This window comes from Natator depressus, chromosome 1, assembly GCF_965152275.1.
Source record: "Natator depressus isolate rNatDep1 chromosome 1, rNatDep2.hap1, whole genome shotgun sequence".
NCBI lineage: Eukaryota > Metazoa > Chordata > Testudines > Cheloniidae > Natator > Natator depressus.
In genome coordinates, this window is record NC_134234.1 from 62918066 (window position 1) to 62944700 (window position 26635).

General features: G+C 44.1%; 2 protein-coding genes across 3 annotated transcripts in view; one reads left to right on the top strand and one right to left on the bottom strand.

Annotated features, from left to right (window-relative positions):
* Positions 1-21071, bottom strand: part of NAA16 (N-alpha-acetyltransferase 16, NatA auxiliary subunit) — a 112612-nt gene extending 91541 nt beyond the window's left edge. Inside the window, exons 1-2 of the mRNA XM_074961485.1 lie at positions 20885-21071; positions 2212-2296 (exon numbers count right to left, since the gene is read on the bottom strand). Of these exons, the coding sequence (XP_074817586.1) occupies positions 2212-2296; positions 20885-20938 (139 nt within the window). The 5' untranslated portion in view covers positions 20939-21071. The remainder of the gene's footprint in view (positions 1-2211; positions 2297-20884) is intronic.
* Positions 21072-21149: 78 nt separating this feature from the next.
* Positions 21150-26635, top strand: part of MTRF1 (mitochondrial translation release factor 1) — a 29833-nt gene continuing 24347 nt past the window's right edge. The window contains exon 1 of one of the 2 annotated variants that reach the window (XM_074961509.1): positions 21150-21396. The gene's annotated coding sequence lies outside the window, so the exon portion shown is untranslated. Of the gene's footprint in view, positions 21397-24405; positions 24426-26635 lie in introns of those variants that run through there. The other variant, XM_074961519.1, reaches the window with a different exon arrangement.

Genomic DNA, 26635 nt, shown 5'->3' on the forward strand with positions numbered 1-26635 from the left:
CTGCTTTTGGGGGGTCACCCCTTATAGCCCCTGCTGCTCTCTGCTGCAACGAGTGAGACCACCAAGGATCCCGGGGAGCGGAGAAATGGGTATACAAAAATTCATCTCTCTGAGCCGGGACAAAAATACTTCTTCTCGGCCTTCTTGGCCATGGGAGGTAGGGATGTCGGGGTCTGCCACAGGGCCTTTATTGGGTCCATGATGGCCTTGTTGAGAGGAAGGGCTATCCTTGACAGGCCTACCGCAGTCAAAATGTCCACCAAAGAGTGAGAGGACTCCTTAACGCTGGTGGCATGGCGAGCTGAGGCTGTGGTGGAGGGGGCTACGGGCTAGCCTCCCTGGCCGGGAGCTTAAAGGCCGGGCAGGACTGTCCCGTGGGCTAGATGTGGCCCATGGGCCATAGTTTGCCCACCTCTGCGTTAGATGATACCGAGGGACTCAGTACCAAGCTGCAAATGATAGCCAGTCTCTTCTGCACCGGCACAGACACTGCCGACTGTTGTACTACTAGAGACACTGGCACCAATAGCGAGAGTAGGTCTCTAGCCTCAGCAAAAGCCCCCAGTATGGGTGGCACTGGCAAAGTATCTGTACCATGCTGCCCCTCTGGTGCAGACAGATGGTCCAGTGGTGGACTCAACAGCACCTGCAAAGTTAACTGTGCCAACTAAGCTGCTGGAGCCCCCAGGTGGCCTGATGTGGGTTGCACTTTGCTCTAATCTCCATGCCTGGCCATCTTCAGGGTTGGGGAACAGTCTCATTTGGCAGGCATCGTCTTTGGTTTTTCCTTGGCACTGGAGATGGTGAACAGTGCCAACATTCCTGGACAGTGGCAGGCACGCTCCTCACTGACACCAAGGTGCTCAATCCAGAGAGTCTGAATGGCCTAGCTCCGAGGGAGGTCTGAGAGCTACTTCCATCAAGATGGACTTTAGCCTAGTGTCCTGGTCCTTTTTAGTACGGGGTTTGAAGTCCCTGCAAATCTTGCAGTGCTTCCAAACGTGAGTTTCCACCAAGCACTTAAGGCAACTGGACTGTGGGTCACTCAGAGGTATAGCCTTTCTGCAGGAGGCTTGAAGCCCGGCAACCGAGGCATGTCTTGGTACCAGAGTGGAGGAAACGCTGCTGATAATGGAGGAAACTAACTCTAAAAGAAACTTAACCAACTACGAACAAGAATTATGTACAGAAATACAGAGAAAAAGTCCACAGAGGAAGACTTGCAAGAGCCAGGATAGACCATTTCCAGTGATTGTCATAGGCAGTAAGAAAGAACTGAGGCGGCGTGGGGTCAGGGGTGCCCTTAATACTGGCACTATGGACATGCAGCCCCAGAGGGCACCAGAGCCAACCCATCAGATCCCACTGGGGGAAAATTTTCCAGTAACTATGCTCAGGGCACATACACACACCTACCACTGTTCTAGGACAATAAAAATCACAATCAGTAAAAAGAAGAAACTTGAGAACCAGCAAGAAGAGACCCCTAGGGCAGCAACAATGGACAGGAAATAAGCAAATTTATAGTGTGAGAACTATAAAAGACAAGTGTGATTTTGTGCTTCAAATACAAATGCATCATGCCATGGAGCTGGGAAGACAACAGATGTCTGTAAAAATTTGCTGTGACAGTGACAGGAATAATGCAATTAGACCTGCACACCATGTTACATGGAAGATGCTGTCATATCAGTAGGAGGAGCTGAGATGACGGAAAATTAAAAATATACATATTTATGCAAAGACAACTGGGACACAGATACAACAGCAAGCTGTAAATAATGAAGGGTATAAATACTTAAAAGAAATGTATTTATCTGGGTAGGTTTAACAGTACTAATAGCCTAAAACGAAGAAAAGGAACATTTACATTAAATTTTAGGGGGTCATGGGGAGGAGGGGGAAGAGAAGAAAAGAACAGTGACCTTTCTCAAGGCAAACAGTAGAAGTTCCATCATGTAGCACACCTACAATTACAGAATTTTCGTATGTGTAGTTATTGAGCTATGACAGGCATGGAACAGAGGAACCCACACATCTCCACCTCTAGTTTCTACGATACATGCCAAGGTATGGACTTTTAGGTTCCACCTTCCATGTCATAATTCATGTTATCAGTAATACAATGCTTAATTAAGGAATACAACTCAATACAAGCAGTGATGTTATAACTTACAGCAGGGGAAAAAGTCTTTCAAGCCATGCAATTACCTCCATGTTCAGCAAACTTCGGGTTGGAGAGGATCATCTTGCAAAACTTGAGCCCATTTTTGTATTGTTTTTGTTCGTAACATTTCTAGAAAAAAAAATAGGCTCAAATTATACTACTGAAAGTGCTTTTAAAACAGAGTAGTCAGTCAAAATAGACGAATACAAAATAATGCACCAGATCCTTCAGTGACAAAACAACGATCAGACCACGAATGAAAATTCTGTTTAACTCCGCTCCCTTGACATGCTGTATGTTGTTTCTCTAAGATATTTAGGGAAGTGCCTGCATGTGTGTTTGGACACTGCGTATCATTATGGGTGCTGCCAGAACACAAAATAGATTTTTGGAAAGTAATATGATAGAGTGTAGCTGTAGTATTCCCAGGGGTACAGGAAAAGCAAGTAGGAGTGCAGATGGATTTTGATGTGGAAGAGTTTATAGATTCCCAATTATTCACTGACAATAAACAGCATTTACACAGAGTTAATGCTACCTAGTAGTATCTTGTGACCTTCTAGAACACTTAATCAAAACACAAACTTCAAAAGCCAGTAAACAGTTCAAATATAGCTGGTGATGCAACCTTAACTCTGCCCCCTTGGAGCTGGCAATAACTACTGAGAATTACTGCAACTGCATCCAGTGTATTAGGTGGAGTTATGCCGAATGATAGAGGCATTAATCAATCACAGGTCTTCTAAACAGCACTATGATATGAGGGGATATGGAGGGATCATGCCTCTCTGGAGAGCACTGAGCTTTTCTCCTGAATCCCAGGTGAGAGAGATCAAAGGGAAAAGCTGCATGTGTAGCTTGAGAGAGCCAATATGCCTATTTCAACACTATGATTTTTGTTGTGCCAGGAGCAGGCCAACAGGGGTCTTCTTGCCATGGGGATTGTAGACAGATGGGTTGGAGAGGAGTGTTGTCTGCTTAACGATGGGCAAGTGAAAGTATAATGCTATGTGGCATCATGCGCATAACGACAAAGAGGCTGTAAAATTTAGTAGCTATGGTATTCATTCTGTGGAGTAGGCTAATTATTTTAGCGTAGGACAGGTGTAAGCAGAGGCAGAGTGCAAGTATGGGTGTACTGGAGCAACACTCAGAGCAGGAAGAGTCATGACTGTGTGGGCATGTACCTTCATTTTATTTCCTGGGAAACTGCACATGAACCCAGGAGGAAAAAAAAAGTTCTCTTTGCAGGGATGTTGGAATCAGGACAACTGTTGAATGGGCTAATTACTGCCTGAAAACTACCACTGTTGCATATCCTGGAAATGCATCCCATGTAGCAGAACCCCTAAAATGGAGCACAACTAGATATGTGAGCATGATTAAAGATCTTAAGGACAGTTTTGAGGAAAGATTGCAAGATTTGCAGTGGAAAAGACCTCAATTCAGATTTCTGATTGACCCTTTTAGTGCTGAAGCTGACTGAACCCCTTTTAGTCACTGATGAAGCAACTTCGCAGGTGGGAATAATAGAACTTTTGGAAGATGACAGATTAAAATCTGTTCAGAAGACAGAGGGGGATCCTTACTTTCTGGAAATCTGTACCAAAGGACAAATACCCCAATATCAGAGATGCAGCCTAAAATTAATCTCGATGTTTGCCTCAACCTATCTTTGTGAGTCTGTTTTCTTGACACTCAAACGTGTCCGAGCACCGATCCGTTTTGACAGCCAGTCAGTCAGTTAAGAGAACTGCTGCATGTGAGCACACCTGAACACAAACCAAACTTTAAGGGAATTGCCGAAAGCAAGGATTGCCAGAAGTCCCACTAAGTAAAAGGATAAGTTCTTATTATCGTTGACTATATATGTATAAAATACACATTATCAAATTATATAACGATGTGTATACACACACACACACACACACAATCATTACATATTACTGTGGCTCTTTGGCAATGTACATTTGTAAATTCTGGCTCCTTCTCAGGCTGGCTACCCCTGTTCTAGCTTCTCTGCTGAATTCAGACCTGGAGCATTACCATCTACCCACAGGCTCTGGGTGCACTTGAAGTTGGATGTGACATTCCCATGAACTTCAAGGGACAAGCACTTGTCACATAGTACACTAGTATTGGGTGTGCTCTCCACAGGCAGATTAAACTTCTGTCCTGGACATCAAATTCAGGAATAGACCCAGCACGTTTCTTAACCCAGTTTGAGGATCAGGGCCAGGTATTGTTCCCAGTGATCCTGACGGAGATGAGAAAAAGGGAATTTAAGCTCTCTCTATATACCTAAACTATACTACTGAACTAAGGACATTTAAGAAAATAGTTCTGTATTAAAGTTTAGAAGTCTGACCGCTAAAAGAGAGGGCCCTTTGTGTTTGCTAAAGAGGGAGCAAGAGAACTAAGGTGACTGGAGAATACACTTCGTGTCACACGAGGGTGCTTGCACTCCCCACGACACTTTGAAAGAGGTTTCCACATTGCCACTATTAGTGGAAAAGTCCAAGCAAACACTCACCAGCAAGTACACACCACTCAACAAAAATGCCAACTCAGGAACCAAACCCTGCAACAAACCTCGGTGCCAACTCTGTCCACATATGTATTCAAGGGACACCATCATAGGTCCTAACCAGATCAGCCACGCCGTCAGGGGCTCATTCACCTGCACATCTACCAATGTGATATATGCCATCATGTGCCAGCAATGCCCCTCTGCCATGTACGTTGACCAAACTGGACAGTCTCTGTGCAAAAGAATAAACGAACACAAATCTGACATCAGGAATCATAACATTCAAAAACCAGTAGGAGAACACTTCAATCTCCCTGGACACTCAACAGACCTAAGAGTGAGAATTCTTAAATAAAAAACTTCAAAAACAGACTCCAACATGAAACTGCAGAACTGGAATTAATTTGCAAACTGGACACCACCACATTAGGCCTGAATAAAGACTGGGAGTGGCTGGGTCATTACAAAACCTAAACCTAATTTCCCCCATACTAATTTCTTCCTACTGTTACTCACACCTTTCTGTCAACTGTTTGAAATGGGCCACTCATTACCACTACAAAAGTTTTTTCCCCTCTTTTGGTATCCTACTGTTAATTAAATTGTCTCATTAGACTGACCTCACACTTGGTAAGGCAACTCCCATCTTTTCATGTATTTATAGCTGCTCCTGTATTTTTTGATGAAGTGGGTTCTAGTCCACGAAAGCTTATGCCCAAATAAATTTGTTAGTCTCTGAGGTGCCACAAGGACTCCTCGTTGTTTTTGCTGATACAGACTAACACGGCTACTACTTGGAAACCTCTCACAATTAGAAATGTACATATATCCTCAGACTCCTATTGGATACTGAAAGATGGGAGTTATATTAGCCCGAGATATTTGACTTCAAGGCCTGGACCACTGTCAGATGGCACTTTTGATTTGAAAAACCAGTGTCTACTTTTACCGTTAGATATACTGTGAACTATAAGGACTAAGAATTCCATGTTTCTAAGGATAAGTAGCATGTGTTTCTATCCATAACAGTTCATGATACATGGGACATGAAAATTCACATCATGTCGATGTTACTGTGTCATTTCATCCCCTGTGCACACACTTTAACTTTAACCTGATTTAACGGCCATAATCTTGAAAACTGTTAGAGCCAACACCTCATGCTGCTCAAAACACTGACCTATCCCTACCCGAAATGTTAGTTGCTGCTAACTTCTTAAATAACTCCTGTTTCTATGAGCCAAGAACTGAAACAGGCCAATTAAATGGATAGAAATATTTAAAGGATCAAGTCTAGAATCTTTATTTACAGTATTTACATTTTTCCAGAGTAGCAGCTGTGTTAGTCGGTATTCGCAAAAAGGAGTACTTGTGGCACCTTAGAGACTAACAAATTTATTTGAGCATAAGCTTTCGTGAGCTACAGCTTACTTCATCAGATGCATTCAGTGGAAAATACAGTGGGGAGATTTATATACATAGAGAACATGAAACAATGGGTGTTACCATACACTCTTTAACGAAAGTGATCACTTAAGGTGAGCTATTACCAGCAGGAGAGCGGGGGGGGGGGAAAACCTTTCGTAGTGATAACCAAGGTGGGCCATTTCCAGCAGTGGACAAGAATGTCTGAGGAACAGTGGAGAGTTAAGGGGGAGAATAAACACGGGGAAACAGTTTTACTTTGTGTAATGACTCATCCACTCCCAGTCTCTATTCAAGCCTAAGTTAATTGTATCCAGTTTGCAAATTAATTCCAATTCGGCAGTCTCTCATTGGAGTCTGTTTTTGAAGTTTTTTTGTTGAAGAATTGCAACTTTTAGGTCTGTAATCAAGTGACCAAAGAGATAGACGTGTTCTCCAACTGGTTGTTGAATGTTATAATTCTTGACGTCTGATTTGTGTCCATTTATTCTTTTACATAGAGACTGTCCAGTTTGACCAATGTACATGGCAGAGGGGCTTTGCTGGCACATATCACATTGGTAGATGTGCAGGTGAACAAACCTCTGATAGAGTGGCTGATGTGATTAGGCTCTATGATGGTGTCCCCTGAATAGATAGGTGGACACAGTTGGCAACGGGCTTTGTTGCAAAGATAGGTTCCTGGGTTAGTGGTTCTGTTGTGTGGTGTGTAGTTGCTGGTGAGTATTTGCTTCAGGTTGGGGGGCTGTCTGTAAGTAAGGACTGGCCTGTCTCCCAAAATCTGTGAGAGTGATGGATAGGTTGTAGATCCTTGATGATGCGTTGGAAAGGTTTTAGTTGGGGGCTGAAGGTGACGGCTAGTGGCGTTCTGTTATTTTGTTTGTTGGGCCTGTCCTGTAGTAGGTGACTTCTGGGTACTCTTCTGGCTCTGTCAACCTGTTTCTTCACTTCAGCAGATGGGTATTGTAGTTGTAAGAATGCTTGAGAGAGATCTTGTAGGTGTTGGTCTCTGTCTGAGGGGTGGGAGCAAATGCGGTTGTATCGTAGAGCTTGGCTGTAGATAATGGATCGTGTGGTGTGGTCCGGGTGAAAGCTGGAGGCATGTAGGTAGGCATAACGGTCAGTAGGTTTCCGGTATAGGGTGGTGTTTATGTGACCATCGCTTATTAGCACCGTAGTGTCCAGGAAGTGGATCTCTTGTGTGGACTGGTCCAGGCTGAGGTTGATGGTGGGATGGAAATTGTTGAAATCATGGTGGAATTCCTCAAGGGCTTCTTTTCCATGGGTCCAGATGATGAAGATGTCATCAATGTAGCGCAAGTAGAGTAGGGGCATTAGGGGATGAGAGCTGAGGAAGCGTTGTTCTAAGTCAGCCATAAAAATGTTGGCATACTGTGGGGCCATGTGGGTACTCATAGCAGTGCTGCTGATTGGAAGGTATACATTGTCCCCAAATGTGAAATAGTTATGGGTGAAGACAAAGTCACAAAGTTCAGCCACCAGGTTTGCCGTGACATTATCGGGGATACTGTTCCTGACGACTTGTAGTCCATCTTTGTGTGGAATGTTGTGTAGAGGGCTTCTACATCCATAGTGGCCAGGATGGTGTTATCAGGAAGATCACCGATGGACTGTAGTTTCCTCAGGAAGTCAGTGGTGTCCCGAAGATAGCTGGGAGTGCTGGTGGCGTAGGGCCTGAGGAGGGAGTCTACATAGCCAGACAATCTTGCTGTCAGGGTGCCAATGCTTGAGATGATAGGGCGTCCAGGATTTCCAGGTTTATGGATCTTGGGTAGCAGACAGAATACCCCAGGTCGGGGTTCCAGGGGTGTGTCTGTGAGGCTTTGTTCTTGTGCTTTTTCAGGGAGTTTCTTGAGCAAATGCTGTAGTTTCTTTTGGTAACTCTCAGTGGGATCAGAGGGTAATGGCTTGTAGAAAGTGGTGTTGGAGAGCTGCCTAGCAGCCTCTTGTTCATATTCTGACCTATTCATGATAACGACAGCACCTGCTTTGTCAGCCCTTTTGATTATGATGTCAGAGTTGTTTCTGAGGCTGTGGATGGCATTGTGCTCTGCACGGCTGAGGTTATGGGGCAAGTGATAATGCTTTTCCACAATTTCAGCCCGTGCACGTCAGAGGAAGCACTCTATGTAGAAGTCATCAAAGATGCACTGCAAGAACCACCTTTCTTGAACAACTGGAGTTTGCCAGAAGTCCATCAAACATTTCAGATAGTCTTCTGCTGTGAACAAGCTGCATAGCATCTATGAAATTATACACATCTGGCTCAATATGATGTGACCAGATGAAACTTTCAATATGCTTAGATGCCAATTAATGGAAATAAAGCAAATGATGAAAAATAAGTAGTTTTGCTACATTGTTTTGAAAGATCGACAGACCACCGAATCCAACCAACTGGACACTCAGCTCATTTCTAACCCTGAAGCTACTCAAGAGGCTAATTTGATATCTGCATTGAGCAGCCTGCAATTAATTAGTGAGCCCTTCTGTCTGAGCACTGACATCCTGTGTAAACAGTGACATGCCAGATGACTGTCAAGATTCCAGAAAAGAAAAAAGGCACCCAGACAAGTTCAGCTACATTTAAGTTGTTGGACAAATAAGTTTATATACTGTACCCTTGAGTTAAAGGGACATCACCAATAAAAATATTAGTGAGTAGTATTTTTAAGACACCTGTAACTGAAAGATAACATGGTAATCTATTTTCAGTTTCCTTTGAGGATCCTGTAGCACTTTCTGTATAGTCACAGTTTCTTGGAATGAGTGGGTCTTTCAAACAGCAACAGAGTATACAAACATTTTGAAAAGGAAAATGAGACTAAAGACACAAAAGCCAGTATAGGGGCACATTATACCTTAGTCCACTTCTTAAACTGGCTACATTCCAAGCTAGTGTCTCTATGGCCTATCTATTTAATTCTCATAGACCTCATGCTATCGCATAATACTGACAATTTGAAACAAAGCATAATATGCACTGTAAGGCTGTAAGTGGAGAGTCTAAAACCAGAAAGCAGAGATTATCCAGAAATAGAAAAAAAGCCAGAGTCAATACAAGCATATGGAAGTGGTAGGAGAAAACCCACCATTAGTGTCTAGTTAATGAAATTGCAGTGAGAAAGGAAACCTGTTCAAACCTGCAGAGACTTTTAGAAACAATTCTGTCAAAAACTTCCAAACCACTTTTTAACCACCATATCTTTTTTTTGGGAGCTTCTCCTGGCTGTAGGTGCTTAGAGGCCCTTTAGCTATGCTGAATGCATATACTCTAGCCACAAATACATACTGTTCACAAACAATGCAGAAACATTAGCATACTGACATGACAAATATTTAGAACTTCCAACATTAAATGACAATTTATAAGTAGAACTTGCTTCACAGAGCATTTGTTTAGTAGTGTCTGTTTTAGATGTGTCTATCAAACATTATATAAAAGTTTGATTAGACTTTAGGAGACAACATTTAGTAGAATATATACACTGAATACTACCTAACTAATTACACTGGCAGTGCTTGTTACGTTTGTTCAATGCTGGAATAACTTCAATTTTTAAAAAACTGGATAACATTGTTTGAATTTGAAACTTCATCAGGTATTAAGAGTGGTATTCTGTATACACTGAGTCCATGAAAGTCACATCTTTATTACTTGCACAGATACTGCTTTTTTAAAAGCAAGGAAGCAGCATGACAATAGTGCCTTTTTTTGTATGATACTTGTGAATGTGTGCAGCTTTACTCATCCACTGATTTCAATGGGACTATTATAATGTGTGGGGAGTTATGCATATGTGTACTTCTTTGCAGGATATAGATCTTAGATATTACATCAGGAAACCAGCAAGATATAAAAACAAATAATGTTTTTTCTACTCTAACTGCAAATTGACAGAAGACAAACTGTTTGTCAAACAACTGTTTGAAAACACAATTTTAATTGAGAACTCGAAACTCATGGCTATGTTTCACACTGCCAGCTGTAAGTGCTTGCAGTTGCACTATTATGAAACAGTGTTGCACACCTGAATAAATGAACTTGTATAAAATCCATTAAAAAGGAAGATTTTTAAGCTTCACCCATTCTAACAGAAGTTTAATTTTTTTCAAGTTATTTATGCATTCTGATAACTCAAAGCAAGCATACGATTAACACTGGTAATTTTAAGTGGCTAAAAGGCTGACTTATTTCTTAGTGTTCAAAATAGGGCTGACGCATTAAAAGTGTAGTCACATAAAGAGCATGCATGCTACGCTTCCCACCTACCAACCTGCCCCAACACATTAGCAAGAATTATACAGCAAGTGAAATGGCCCTGCCAATCAGAGCAACATTTCCCAGTGTAGTTACGATTCAGAACAGCATGGTCATTGCCACAGTGCAGGGCAACGGCATCTGTATTCCCCCTTTATGGGGCAGAAAGCGCACCCACTCAGGTTCCCCTACCCATCACCTCCCTTAGGTGGAAAAATGTCTCTCCCCCTTCTGACCAGGGTATTTCCAGGCCAAAGAGTTCTTTACCTTCACTACATTATTCTTAGGAAAGACAGGCTGCCCAAGTAGACCTGGTTACTTTCTCAGATGGTTAGTTAAGTGTGACTGCCCACAGTTATAAGGTGCCACATAGCACTTCCCATGCAAGCCTAATTTATTCTTAAGGTAAACACTACACAGAAAACACTAAAAGTTTTTTAAAAAAAATCTACACGAAGACTAATAAGCTGATGAGCAATCACCCCAACATGGGCTAGGGCTGGAGCCATCCTTCTACATCCCACCCAAAGGGTTTCCTTGTTTCAAATTCCTCACAGCTTAAGCTCAGAACACACACACACACTCTCTTATGGGGCCTCAGTAGGGTCAGTTCTTCCAACCTTTCCCTAAGGATTGGGTCCCTCCATGAACGAGGGGTCCTGTCTATTTGCTAGATCATGAAGAAGACCCTGAGCCTGTTTAGAACCAGGCTATTTATCCAAAGATCTTTTCTTTCTCTGTTGGTCCCTGGAAAATCCAGTTTGAATCCATATATGCAAATCTCTCCAGAGAGTAAGTTTAAAAGGCCTGATAACGAAAAGGAATTACATTAAATATGTAACTCCTCTAGGAGGAGATGGATGTAATTCCACAAACACAGGGCTTGTCTACACTACTGCATGGGGTCGATCTAAGATGCGCAACTTCAGCTACGTGAATAGCGTAGCTGAAGTTGACATACTTAGATCTACTTACCGCAGTGAAGACACCGTAGTAAGTTGACAGCTAATGCTCTCCCGTCGACTTCCGCTTGCGCATCTCGTTCTAGTGGAGTACCGGAGTCGACGGGAGAGCACTTAGCGGTCGATTTATCACGTCTAGTATCGACCCCCACACTGGATCGATTGCTGTCTGTCGATCCGTCAGGTAGTGTAGACAAGCCCACGTGCTCAACTATATTTTTAATTCAATGGACTCCAAAGGTATTAAACCTAATTCAATAAGGTTTAACTGAAGTCAGTAAAGTTTATCTTAAGATTTATCCAGGATATTATCAGTCTGCCCAAATCATCAATTACAAAGTGAAACATCTGTGAATTGTTACTGTCCTTCAACATCACAAGCCCCAAACTAACACCGCCATCTCAACTTTTTGATTCATTCATCTTGCAAAATAGTAATCACACCACCGTAGGATTACTAGTCAACTTAAACAAAGTAATCCAATTTCTCCATGCCATCACTAACATTAAACCAGGTATCACATGCAAATTTATCACATCAAAAAGTTATTCTACAAACATTCATTACACGGTGCAGCTTTAAATACTAGCTGTTCATTCCTATTAACACATGTAATATTTCTATAATACTGTGGTAACTTAATGACATCTTTTAGCAACTTCAGAGAAAATAATGGTCTATAATAATTTGTGCTTTTAGGCTGATAAATGACTCATCTACATTTATTGGTAGGCAATACCTATATAAGGCAGTTAAACAAGAATATTAAGCTAAAACATTTGATGAAACTTGAAGATGTGCTTCCTATATAACCAAGTAAAAATGAAAAAAAAATTCAAAGCCATTAACAAATTATTGTAATAAGTGACCACGCAGAGAGATTTATGTAGCCATTATGATTTCAGTTTTTTAACTGGGCTGCAAAACAAGTCCACTTTCTGATGCGTGATTTATTAGAGCATGAATTCCAAGTGAATGTAGTATATACTAAAAAAGAATTTTAGAAGAGATTAGCCAGTGATTCTCATGAGTCAGCCCAATAACAGAATCCCAAAAGAAACAGTACTAACATTCTTATCTAAAGAAGTCCTAAAATATACTTTTTAAAAAAAAGCGCCAATAAATACTGTTTTCTAAATAAGAAACATTAAGGGCCTATCTACCCTACTGGTGCAAACTAAATATTTCTAGGGTGCTTTAATGTAGTACTGTCTACCTGGACCAATTAATGTACAATATTAGTGTGCTTTAGAAATCACATCCTATAGTACACACTGCTGTTCTGTCTAGACAAGTCCTAAATTAAGACTAAATTCCGAATTTAATTTAAACACACTTTTAGAGTGCCCATCAGTATTATGGGCATCAGATTAACACTAAAACTGAAAAAGATTAGAGCACATTAGTACTTAAGACACTGGATCACCGAGTGCACATTAGAGACTGCAATTATGAGAGACAAGGTACCAATGTCCTGATCAGAAAACTATTGACTGCACAAAGTTGGGGGGAGATCAAAGAGGCAGCTAAGTCTAATTACTTCTTGGGAAATTCTGCACCACTGCAAATGCCCAGAATGTATGTCCCCTGCCGATTTCTTTGCTTCCCCACAGAAAAATAACTTTCTGATTGGGAAGCAAAGGGAAGCCACAAGAGCAGTCATGCGACCCTCCCCAGCAGTATGTTTTGGGTGCTCAGGGCAGCTAGCAGAGAGGTAAATCACTGTGGGGCAGGGGGCAGGAGGCAGGACTGGGGAAGACCCAGCTGGTGGCTCCTACCCTGCGCTGGGCTCAGCTGCTAGTCCCGGCTGGCCTGGGGGAGGACAGTACTTCCTCTTCCCCTGCATCCAGGGCCAAGTCAAACCGACCCACCCCCAGATTTTTCCCCCTGCTGCAGGAAGCTCTACAAACTCCCCCACTCCAGGACCCATTGCTCCGCAGCTGCACGAAGAGGGATCCCTGTACAAGGAGCTGCTCCCCCATCCACAGTGCATCCAGACCTCCTCATACCCAGACCCTCCCGCCGAGCGTCCCCTTCTCCCCCACTCAGAACCGCCCCGATGAGCTGCACAGCGATCTCCCACCTCTGTGTAGCCAACCACCTGGGCTCCCCAATGCTATGCTGGAGCCTCCACATTTGACAAATAATATTTTCAGAATTTTAAAATGTTGTGTGTAGAATTTTAATTTTTTTGGCACATAATGTAGCTAACAGTGGACTTTGACTACCAGCATGTAAACTGGACAAAGTCACCACCTGAGAAGTTTCAGCAATTTCTCAACCATTTAAACAACTGCTTCTTTATACAATTCTACAGCATACAAATTAATAGTTTCTCCCCTTAGGGCTTGTCTACATAGAAAAATTAATTGCTATAATTATATTGGTATATTTCCAAGTGGACTATTATTTACAACAGTGGACTTTTTAGGTTTAACTTAATTCCCTTTTGAAGCAAGTTAAGCTAAACTGAAAAAAGGCCACTGTTATTGCAAATTATAGCATCCACATGGTAAGTTACACTGATAACTATACTGGTATAGCAATGCTGATAAAATTTCCCAAAGTAGACAAGCCCTTGTGCCTAGGTAATGTAGGAATTAGTTCAAGTAGTAACCAGAGTTGAACCATTACATAACTATGACTGTGATGCAGTATGTGAAAAGGAATCCTACCAAAAAATAATGCTGTGAAATGAAACTTTAGGGGATTAAAAAGAGAAAAGAGGAAGCAGTAACAAAACAGAAAAAAAAAAAAAAAAATCAATCACAGGTCAAGTGAAGAACCCAAAATTCTGACTGGTTAAAATGTCAACTGACCAGCTATTATTTGAGCTCCATCAAATACTCTAGCAAGAACGCCCTGATGTAGGTATCGGCCTACTTTTTTTTATTGTATCGTGATGCCATTCTTTCAGAACTTCATTTCACTGTGTTTCACATTTTTCTCTGTTAAAATAATGCAGTTAAGTAACGTTTTGTAATTATGCATAAGTACCTCAGGTTATGCTTATTGGAGACCATAAAGTCTTACTCTTTTTTTGTTTGTTACTGTACTAATAAATTAGTGCGTTAAAATAACCTGACAATTGACACTATTTGATCCATCAACTGACCAAATGTTTTTTGATAGGTCACATGTGCAACCCTAGACCCTGGTATTCTCAAGTACCCTCTGAGCAGAGTTGCAGAAGATGTATGTATGCAGAAATAGAGGAAGTATGAAGACAAGGACACAATGTAGTATGGTTAAATGACAAGGTTCAAGGATAGGAGTACTTGTGGCACCTTAGAGACTAACCAATTTATTTGAGCATGAGCTTTCGTGAGCTACAGCTCACTTCATCGGATGCGTACTGTGGAAACTGCAGAAGACATTATATACACAGAGACCATGAAACACTCTCCTGCTGGTAATAGCTTATCTAAAGTGATCATCAAGTTGGGCCATTTCCAGCACAAATCCAGGTTCTCTCACCCTCCGCCCCCCCCCCACACACACACAAACTCACTCTCCTGCTGCTAATAGCCCATCCAAAGTGACCACTCTCTTTACAATGTGTATGATAATCAAGGTGGGCCATTTCCAGCACAAATCAAGGTTTTCTCACCCCCCCACGCCCCTCCAAAAAACACACACAAACTCACTCTCCTGCTGGTAATATGAACAAGAGGCTGCTTGGCAGCTCTCCAACACCACTTTCTACAAGCCATTACCCTCTGATCCCACTGAGAGTTACCAAAAGAAACTACAGCATTTGCTCAAGAAACTCCCTGAAAAAGCACAAGATCAAATCCGCACAGACACACCCCTGGAACCCCGACCTGCGATATTCTATCTACTACTCAAGATCCATAAACCTGGAAATCCTGGATACCCCATCATCTCAGGCATTGGCACCCTGACAGCAGGATTGTCTGGCTATGTAGACTCCCTCCTCAGGCCCTACGCTACCAGCACTCCCAGCTACTTTCGAGACACCACTGACTTCCTGAGGAAACTACAATCCATCGGTGATCTTCCTGATAACACCATCCTGGCCACTATGGATGTTGAAGCCCTCTACACCAACATTCCACACAAAGATGGACTACAAGCCGTCAAGAACACTATCCCCGATAATGTCACAGCAAACCTGGTGGCTGAACTTTGTGACTTTGTCCTTACCCATAACTATTTCAAATTTGGGGACAATGTATACCTTCCAATCAGCAGCACTGCTATGAGTACCCGCATGGCCCCACAGTATGCCAACATTTTTATGGCTGATTTAGAACAACGTTTCCTCAGCTCTCGTCCCCTAACGCCCCTACTCTACTTGCGCTACATTGATGACATCTTCATCATCTGGACCCATGGAAAAGAAGCCCTTGAGGAATTCCACCATAATTTCAACAATTTCCATCCCACCATCAACCTCAGCCTGGTCCAGTCCACACAAGAGATCCACTTCCTGGACACTACAGTGCTAATAAGCGATGGTCACATAAACACCACCCTATGCCGGAAACCTACTGACCGCTATTCCTACCTACATGCCTCCAGCTTTCACCCTGACCACACCACACGATCCATCGTCTACAGCCAAGCTCTGCAATACAACCGCATTTGCTCCAACCCCTCAGACAGAGACAAACACCTACAAGATCTCTCTCAAGCATTCTTACAACTACAATACCCACCTGCTGAAGTGAAGAAACAGATTGATAGAGCCAGAAGATTTCCCAGAAGTCACCTACTACAGGACAGGCCCAACAAACAAAATAACAGAACGCCACTAGCCGTCACCTTCAGCCCCCAACTAAAACCCCTCCAACGCATTATTAAGGATCTACAACCTATCCTGAAGGATGACCCAACACTCTCACAAATCTTGGGAGACAGGCCAGTCCTTGCCTACAGACAGCCCCCAAACCTGAAGCAAATACTCACCAACAACCACATACCACACAACAGAACCACTAACCCAGGAACCTATCCTTGCAACACAGCCCGTTGCCAACTGTGCCCACATATCTATTCAGGGGACACCATCGCAGGGCCTAATAACATCAGCCACACTATCAGAGGCTCGTTCACCTGCACATCCACCAATGTGATATGCCATCATGTGCCAGCAATGCCCCTCTGCCATGTACATTGGTCAAACTGGACAGTCTCTACGTAAAAGAATAAATGGACACAAATCAGATGTCAAGAATTGTAACATTCATAAACCAGTCAGAGAACACTTCAATCTCTCTGGTCACGCAATCACAGACATGAAGGTCGCTATCTTACAACAAAAAAACTTCAAATCCAGAGTCCAGCGAGAAACTGCTGAATTGGAATTCATTTGCAAATTGGATACTATTAATTTAGGCTTAAATAGAGAGTTAGAGTGGCTAAGTCATTATGCAAGGTAGCCTATTTCCCCTTGTTTTTTCCAACCCCCCCCAGACGTTCTGGTTAAACTTGGATTTATGCTGGAAATGGCCCACCTTGATTATCATGCACATTGTAGGGAGAGTGGTCACTTTGGATGAGCTATTACCAGCAGGAGAGTGAGTTTGTGTGTGTATGGGGGTGGGGGGGGTGAGAAAACCTGTATTTGTGCTGGAAATGGCCCACCTTGATTATCATGCACATTGTAAGGAGAGTGGTCACTTTGGATAAGCTATTACCAGCAGGAGAGTGAGTTTGTGTGTGTGGTTTTTGGAGGGGGGGTGAGAAAAACCTTGATTTGTGCTGGAAATGGCCCACCTTGATTATCATACACATTGTAAAGAGAGTGGTCACTTTGGATGGGCTATTAGCAGCAGGAGAGTGAGTTGGGGGGGGGGGGGGGCGGAGGGTGAGAAAACCTGGATTTGTGCTGGAAATGGCCCAACTTGATGATCACTTTAGATAAGCTATTACCAGCAGGAGAGTGGGGTGGGAGGAGGTATTGTTTCATGGTCTCTGTGTATATAATGTCTTCTGCAGTTTCCACAGTATGCATCCGATGAAGTGAGCTGTAGCTCACGAAAGCTCATGCTCAAATAAATTGGTTAGTCTCTAAGGTGCCACAAGTACTCCTTTTCTTTCTGCGAATACAGACTAACACGGCTGTTACTCTGAAAAGGTTCAAGGATGTTATTTGAGCCAAAGATATATCCTCCAGAAAATGGAACTCCAATCCAAGAGAATCCTATATAATGTAGCAAGCTATTGCAGGTAATATCTATATAAGATAGAGGTCAGGAGGGAATCTGAGAAGAAACAAGTAGTCCTAAACCAAAAAGCCCATATACCAAAAGCAGCAGCCTAGGATAGAATCCACACGTACTACTAGAACAAACAGAGCAATTAAGAATAATGACCAAGATACCCTGTAAGAATATTTTTTAACACCACATACACATATTGTTTCTAGGCATATACTAAAATAAAGCCAACAAAAGGTACAAAATATAAGCTATGCAGACATTAATACTTCAGGGAATTAGTTGGGAACAACTGCAAGGATAAAACAGAAAAACGAACACTGAGAAATTTTAAAACTTGATATTTTTCTTTCACTACATTAAGATCAATTGGACAAGTGAATGGCAGCAGGTGGATAAGAATTCAGGAAATAATCAGTTATTAATCCCTATGTAGATCATTAATTCACCTTTCACAAAGGGTCAACATTCATTCTCACTCTACTGCCACATTATTTTTATCTGATTATCTATAATTAGACATTTGAAGATAAAATGGTGGTAATTTGCCTAAAATGCACTTGCCTAAAAATTCTATAAATTTATAATGTTAATTATACAAGATATATTGGGAAGTGACTGCTACTATGAACTTGTTTGCTCCTAGTAAGAATAATCACTGAACTGTTCTAAAATTAGTAATTTATTTATAGCAAAGAGAGCAAGGGGAGTGCTAGATTACTTAGTAAGATGCATACCATAACCATACTGTAAGCAGCAAATTGCTATTAAGAACTATTAAATCTTCAAATCTAAATGCTGCCCAAAGCCAACAAAAGAAACCAATCAAGAAACACCTGCCAGTACACATCAACAGCACACATCTGAGCTCAGACACTTAGATTTGTGTTCTTGTTAAGCACTCTGGCCTTTGCTAAATTCAACTTATCCCTAAAAAAAAATCCTCACTATTGTTAACACCAGTAGTAGCAAGACAGATGCTCTAGGAGCAAATAACGAACCAGTGGTTGCCAGTAGTTTTACCACCATGACATGTGGACCTCCTCTGAGCAGGTATAGATGACAAGGTAATTTAAAACTCCTGGAGCTTTGTTCACACTAGGGGTATGTCTATACAACAGCTGGGAGGTGGGATTCCCAGTTCATGGAGACACATATGCTTGAGCAGAGCTAGCGTTAGTGCCTAAAAGTAAGTCTGGACACAGCAGTCTGAGGCTCAGGCTAGCTGCCCAAGTAGAACCCTGCACATGCAGTCTGTACTCTGGTGGCTAGCCTGAGCTGCAGCCTGTGCTGCCACAGCCACACAGCTATGTTTAGGAGCTAGCTCGAACAGAGTTTGCACATGCATGTCTACTAGGGTTGCCAATCCTCCCGGTTTCGCCAGGAGTCTCCCAAAATTGGGCTCTATCTCCCGGAGGCTAGCGAAGCCAAACAGGGAGATCTTAGGCCGGTAAAAGTCTGGCGATACAGCAGGGCTAAGACAGGCTCCCTGCCTGTGCTGGCCCCACGCCACTCCTGGAAGGGGCCAGCACATCCCTGCGGCCCATTCGGGGGAAGAAGAGGGGAGGCAGGGGGTATGCACATGCTGCCCCCCATCCCAAGCGCCAACTCCACAGCTCCCATTGGTCGGGTACTGGGCCAATGGGAGCTGCGGGGGCGATGCCTGCAGGCACAGACAGTGCACAGAGCCCCCTGGTCTCCTCCCCACCTGAGGCCACAGTGACGTGCCAGCTGCTTCCTGGAGCAGTGCAAGGGCAGGCAGGGAGCCCGCCTTAGCCCTATTGCGCTGCTGACCAGGAGCCACCTGAGGTAAGAGCGTCCCGGCCACCCCCTCCTGCACTCCAACCCTCTGCCCCAGCCCTGAGACACCTCCTGGAGCCAGCACCCCAAACCTCCACCTGCACCCAAACTCCCTCCCAGAGTCTATACCCCCTCCCACACCCCAATGCCCTGCCCAGCCACGAGCCCCCTCATATACCCAAACTCCCTCCCAGAGCTTGCACACCACACCCCCTCCCACACCCCAACCTCCTGCCCCAGCCCAGTGAAAGTGAGTATTGGGGACAGCAAGCGACTGGAGGCATGGAGTGAGTGGGGCAGGGCCTCAGAGAAGGGGCAGGGCTGGGAGGTGGGTAAGGGTGTTTGGATTTGTGTGATTAGACAGTTAACAACCCTAATGTCTACCCAAAATGGGAATCACATCACTCAGCAGCTGTGTAGACATACTCTACAACTCCATTACTAATCACCCATGGAGCTGCACCAAGTGAGATTTTTTTCATAAAATAGTTAATACACAGAACAGCCTAAAGGATTTTTTTTTTAAAAAATAACCTAGACCAAGAAAATATTTCAGACAAACTACAATGGATGACCCAAGAAATGGATTATTTATAACACAAATTAAACCTCTGGCAGTTTAAACACTTGATCAATTAAGTAAATAAATTGAGTCCTTGGGCTGACCACTTACACGTTAAAAAACCCCTTTAATGATGTTGCGGAGAACCCAATTCTGCTTTACTAGGCTGCCAGTCATGCTCAGCCATGTGGTTAAGTGAAAAAATCTTCCTGCATTTTAATATCTTAAATCTAGTCCCTCTATACCATGTGTTCTTGGTCAGTTGCTATCCAAGAGATGGCTGCATTTCAGAGATGAGGTGAGAGCCCCTATACATCGGTTACATTTGTAAAGTGCTTTGGGATCCTCCTTCGAGCTGAGCGTGCTGTTTAAGTGTAAGATATTATTATTAGCCACACACCTGAACAGACACCCCCAATTCTAGAGAGGTTTGAAATCTGAACCCAGACCAGGCTCTCACAATTCAGCGGTGTGTTTCAAATGGGCCAAGCCAAAACCCCAGATCCAGGCAGCCGAAACTTTTTTTTTGCCCCCCTCCGTGGAGGGCGGGGGCGCCAGGGGGAAGTGTCTCAAATCTGGTTTCAGGCTTCGCAGCCGTCTGTGGTGACCAGCGTTCCCCGGGGACCCTGCATACCGCTTAGGCGCGCCCCGGCCATGGGGAGCGGAGGCGGCTGGGCACAACAACGGCGCTCCAGCCCGTTTGCGGCGGCCCCACTACATCCCCGTTCCGGGGGGGCAGGCGGGCCCCTCATGGGAAGCGGCTGCCGGGCCTGCTCTGCCCAGGGCTCCCGCGAGACAAAGGAAGGAAGCGGGCGAGAGCCCGGAGGCGGCGGGAGCTCCAGCCTAGCCAGCGCACGGGGCCAGGGCCGCGCACCTGCTCCCGCGCCCCCAGAGGAGCTGGCTTGACGGGCTGGGAGAGGACGAGTGTCCCGAGCCGGGGCGGGCCTGGCCGCGCGAGGCGGGCACTGACCAGGATCCGCTTGAAGAGGTTGCTCTCCTTGGGCGGCAGCAGCACGGACGGCATGGTGCGCGAAGGCAGCCCGGGCGGCGCGGAGAAGACGCGGCTCCTGCCAGGCGGCGGCGGTTTAACTCATTGGCCTGCGCCGCCCGGCCGGCTCCCCTCAATCACGGCGGGCGAGCGAGCGAGCGCGGCCCTTGTGCGCAGCTGCCGGGGAGGCTTCGCTTCCCCACTGACGCTGCAAAATGGCCGCTGGGATCCCCCTTGGCGCACGCGCAGATCCTGCTCTATAGCCTGCGGGGTGAGAGGGGAGCAGCGCCCCCGCTGCCAGTCCTGGACCCCCGGCGGTGGGAGGCATCCCAGGAAGTAGCGGGCTGAGTTTAGCCTCGCCCAGATTTGCCACCAGCTCTCGCGATGTTGTTATAAATCTTGGGATTTGGTACCTGAGGAGGCCAGCCTTACCCCGTTTGTAGCGCTTGTGGTTCGAGGGGAACCTCTCTCCCCCAACAAGGCAACACCCCAGGGCAAGTCAAAGGACCTGTGAGATTCAAGGCCTGGTGGGTGGCTCCGTGGAGGCCTGGGGCTGGCAGTGCAGCGTGGTGTTTGGCTGCGGGGGGGGGAATTGGCGGGGTTTGACCTGTACCTGTGGGATGTGACAGGATGGAAAATCCCATTATTCTGATTACACTCTTGCCACCGTCCCTCCTCTTTGCCTTAGCGTCCACTGTCTGAAGAACTGTTTGTGCTAGAACCACATAATCTGAGAGCCAGGAATCCCTACTTTCAAAGAGAGATACAATGCATTCGTCTCTACACTACCAAGTTTGTGGCTGCTAAGATCTGGCTGGAATTTAAGGAGTGAATGGCAGGCTAGTAATCGGACAATTATGATTATAACCTATGGATGTCATCTAATGTATTCATTCATTTTTCAGTGTTTGACATCAAATGTTAGCTATCTAAAGCTTTCTAGCCATCTCATAAATATTTGTAAGAGTTAGTATTTGTTCCTAGGCTGGCAGTGGTTCCTTTACCAAGTAAAGTGTGAGGCTTGAGTGGCTTGCTGCTGTTGACATAATAAGAGTTAACTGTTTCCACACTGAGAACTTTGCTCTTTGAAGTCTGTAGCTTCTCTTGAAGGTGTAGAGTAGGGAATTGCCTGTAACTTCAGTGGCATCACAGATGCAAATGTCTCTCAGACTTTCCTGGGAAAAAGAAAAGGAGTACTTGTGGCACCTTAGAGACTAACCAATTTATCTGAGCATAAGCTTTCGTGAGCTACAGCTCACTTCATTGGATGCATTCAGTGGAAAATACAGTGAGGAGATTTATATACAGAACATGAAACAATGGGTGTTACCATACACTCTTTAACGAGAGTGATCACTTAAGGTGAGCTATTACCAGCAGGAGAGCGGCGGAGGGAGGGAGGGGGAAGAAAACCTTTTGTAGTGATAATCAAGGTGGGCCATTTCCAGCAGTTAACAAGAATGTGTGAGAAACGAGGGGGGGGGGGAATAGTTTTACTTTGTGTAATGACTCATCCACTCCCAGTCTCTATTCAAGCCTAAGTTAATTGTATCCAGTTTGCAAATTAATTCCAATTCAGCAGTCTCTCGTTGGAGTCTGTTTTTGAAGTTTTTTTTGTTGAAGAATTGCAACTTTTAGGTCTGTAATCAAGTGACCAAAGAGATAGAAGTGTTCTCCAACTGGTTGTTGGATGTTATAATTCTTGACGTCTGATTTGTGTCCATTTATTCTTTTACATAGAGACTGTCCAGTTTGACCAATGTACATGGCAGAGGGGCATTGCTGGCACATGATGGCATATATCACATTGGTAGATGTGCAGGTGAACGAGCCTCTGATAGTGTGGCTGATGTGATTAGGCCCTATGATGGTGTCCCCTGAATAGATATGTGGACACAGTTGGCAACAGGCTTTGTTGCAAGGATAGGTTCCTGGGTTAGTGGTTCTGTTGTGTGGTGTGTGGCTGCTGGTGAGTATTTGCTTCAGGTTTGGGGGCTGTCTGTAGGCAAGGACTGGCCTGTCTCCCAAGATTTGTGAGAGTGATGGGTCGTTCTTTACGATAGGTTGTAGATCCTTGATGATGCGTTGGAGAGGTTTTAGTTGGGGGCTGAAGGTGATGGCTAGTGGCGTTCTGTTATTTTGTTTGTTGGGCCTGTCCTGTAGTAGGTGACTTTTGGGTACTCTTCTGGCTCTGTCAATCTGTTTTCTTCACTTCAGCAGGTGTGTATTGTAGTTGTAAGAATGCTTGAGAGAGATCTTGTAAGTGTTGGTCTCTGTCTGAGGCGTGGGAGCAAATGCGGTTGTATCGTAGAGCTTGGCTGTAGACAATGGATCGTGTGATGTGGTCTGGATGTAGGTAGGAATAGCGGTCAGTAGGTTTCCGGTATAGGGTGGTGTTTATGTGACCATCGCTTATTAGCACCGTAGTGTCCAGGAAGTGGATCTCTTGTGTGGACTGGTCCAGGCTGAGGTTGATGGTGGGATGGAAATTGTTGAAATCATGGTGGAATTCCTCAAGGGCTTCTTTTCCATGGGTCCAGATGATGAAGATGTCATCAATGTAGCGCAAGTAGAGTAGGGGCATTAGGGGACGAGAGCTGAGGAAGCGTTGTTCTAAGTCAGCCATAAAAATGTTGGCATACTGTGGGGCCATGCGGGTACTCATAGCAGTGCTGCTGATTGGAAGGTATACATTGTCCCCAAATGTGAAATAGTTATGGGTGAGGACAAAGTCACAAAGTTCAGCCACCAGGTTTGCCGTGACATTATCGGGGATACTGTTCCTGACGGCTTGTAGTCCATCTTTGTGTGGAATGTTGGCGTAGAGGGCTTCAACATCCATATTGGCCAGGATGGTGTTTTCAGGAAGATCACCAATGGATTGTAGTTTCCTCAGGAAGTCAGTGGTGTCTCGAAGGTAGCTGGGAGTGCTGGTAGCGTAGGGCCTGAGGAGGGAGTCTACATAGCCAGACAATCTTGCTGTCAGGGTGCCAATGCCTGAGATGATAGGGCGTCCAGGATTTCCAGGTTTATGGATCTTGGGTAGCAGACAGAATACCCCAGGTCTGGGTTCCAGGGGTGTGTCTGTGCAGATTTGTTCTTGTGCTTTTTCAGGGAGTTTCTTGAGCAAATGCTGTAGTTTCTTTTGGTAACTCTCAGTGGGATCAGAGGGTAATGGCTTGTAGAAAGTGGTGTTGGAGAGCTGCCTAGCAGCCTCTTGTTCATATTCTGACCTATTCATGATGATGACAGCACCTGCTTTGTCAGTCTTTTTGATTATAATGTCAGAGTTGTTTCTGAGGCTGTGGATGGCATTGTGTTCTGCACGGCTGAGGTTCTGGGGCAAGTGATAATGCTTTTCCACAATTTCAGCCCGTGCACGTTGGAGGAAGCACTCTATGTAGAAGTCATCAAAGATGCACTGCAAGAACCACCAGGGTGCCAATGCTTGAGATGATGGGACGTCCAGGATTTCCAGGGAAAAGGAACCATCTGAAGGATAAAGTGACTCTTCTTATGTTTTGTGAGTGACAAGGTGGCTGAGGTACTATCTTTTATTGGACCAACTTCTGTTGGTGAAAGACAAGCTTACATAGAGCTCTTCATAAATTAACGTTCAAAAACAGAACTATAAAACCCACATTCTCTACATTGGCTGGCATCCCTTATATAAAGATGATTTTTTCCTAACTTGTCAAAGAAGATGAGTACTTTGACATACACTTCAAACACAGTAATAATCAGTACAGTTTTCCAAAGAACTAGGCCACGGGCTAAAAAAATTCCATTTTCCACACCCTAGTACAATATCTTACTCACCTGCACTCAGGGGTTGCAACCCCCATTCCAAAGTAGGAGTTAGAGTTGATGTTTGCCTACAGTGGCCAAAGACTATATTAGTAGCCTGGCATCCTGGCATAATCGCTAACCTGTCCATTCTGACATATGGCTGTCAACATAGAGGGGTTGCACCTAAGATGGGTGCATCATTAGGTTGTTAATGCCCTTATGGGGCAGTACAGGCTCTGGATCCGAAGACTGGGAAGGATTATGCTATGTGTATTTCTGTCTCTGGAGAAAGAAGAGGGAATTTTGGGATGAGTGCATTTCTAGGGATTGCAGAAGATATGGGGTATATTTTGTATAAAACTAGAAGAGAATTAAGATACACACTATGAATCGGTCATACATGAATAATAAAATATTCCTTTTCCTGGGGAATTTTTATTTCTTATACTTTTTAGAGACTGCTCTGAAACAACCACAGCGCAAGCCATACGGCTATGCTTTCCCTCTACAGTTATTCAGCACATAGACATTCCCTATAGGAGGTGAGCTCAACCTTTTTATGCTCACCCAGAGGATTAACAAATTTCACCAACTCCAAATGACACAGTCAGCTCTTCCTCATTTCCACAAGTTACGTTCCACATACACCCCAACCTCCCTCAAAAAAAATAGCTGGTCTGAGGTCATTAGGAACATAAGAATGGCCATACTGTGTCAGGCAGCATCTCGTGCCAAATGTTTCAGAGGGAGTTAGCAGAACAGGGCAATTATCACGTGACCCATTCCCTGTCATGCAGTTCCAGCTTCTGGCAGACAGAGGTTTAGGGACACCCAGATTGCGGGGTTGCATCCCTGACTATTTTGGGTAATAGCCACTGAGGAGCCAATCCTCCATGAACTTACTCATTCTTTTTTGAACCTTGTTATACTTTGACACCTTCACAACATCTGGCAATGAGTTCCACAGGGTGACAATGTTTTGTGTGAAGAAATACTTCCTTATGTTTGTTTTAAACCTGTGGCGTATTAATTTAATTGGGTGACCCCTGGTTCTTGTGTTATGTGAAGGGGTAAATAACACTTCTGTATTCACTTTTTCCACACCTTTCATGATTTTAAAGACCTCTATCATATCCTCCTAGTTATCCCTTTTCTAAGATGAACAATAACAGTCTTCTTAATCTCTCCCCATATGGAAGCTGTTCCACACCCCTAATCATTTTTGCTGCTCTTCTCTGTACCTTTTCCAATTCTAATATATGTTGCTTGAGATGAGGCAACCAAAACTGCACACAGTATTCAAAGTGTGGTGTACCATGGCTTTATATAGCAACATTATGATATTTTATGTCTTATGATCTGTCCCTTTCCTATTGTTTCCTAACATTCTGTCAGCTTTTTTGACTGTCACTGTACATTAGCAGAGAACTACCCACAATGACTCCAAGAGCTCTTTCTTGAGTGGTAATAGCTAAATTAGACCCAATAATTTTGTATATATAATTGGGAATATGTTTGCCAATGTGCATTACTTTGCACTTACCAACATTGAATTTATCTGCCATTTTGTTGCCCAGCCACCCAGTTTTGTGAGATCTGTTTGTAACTCTTCGCAGTCTGCCTGGGACTTAACTTTCTTGAGTAATTTTGTATAGTCTGCAAATTTTGCGAGCTCACTGGTCACCTGCTTTTTCAGATCATTTAGGAATTTGTTGAAGAGCACAGGTCCCAGGACAGATCCACGGGGGAACCTGCTATTTACCTCACTTCATTGTGAAAAAGGACCATTCTGTCCTGGAGTCTTAAAGGCCCAGATTCTCAAAGGTATTTAGGCTCCTAATTTCCATTCATTTCCTTGGGAGATAGGCACCTAAATTCCTTTGACGGTCTGGGCTAAAGGAGCTATATACTTCGTCATATAAGGAACTAGGATTTAGATTTATT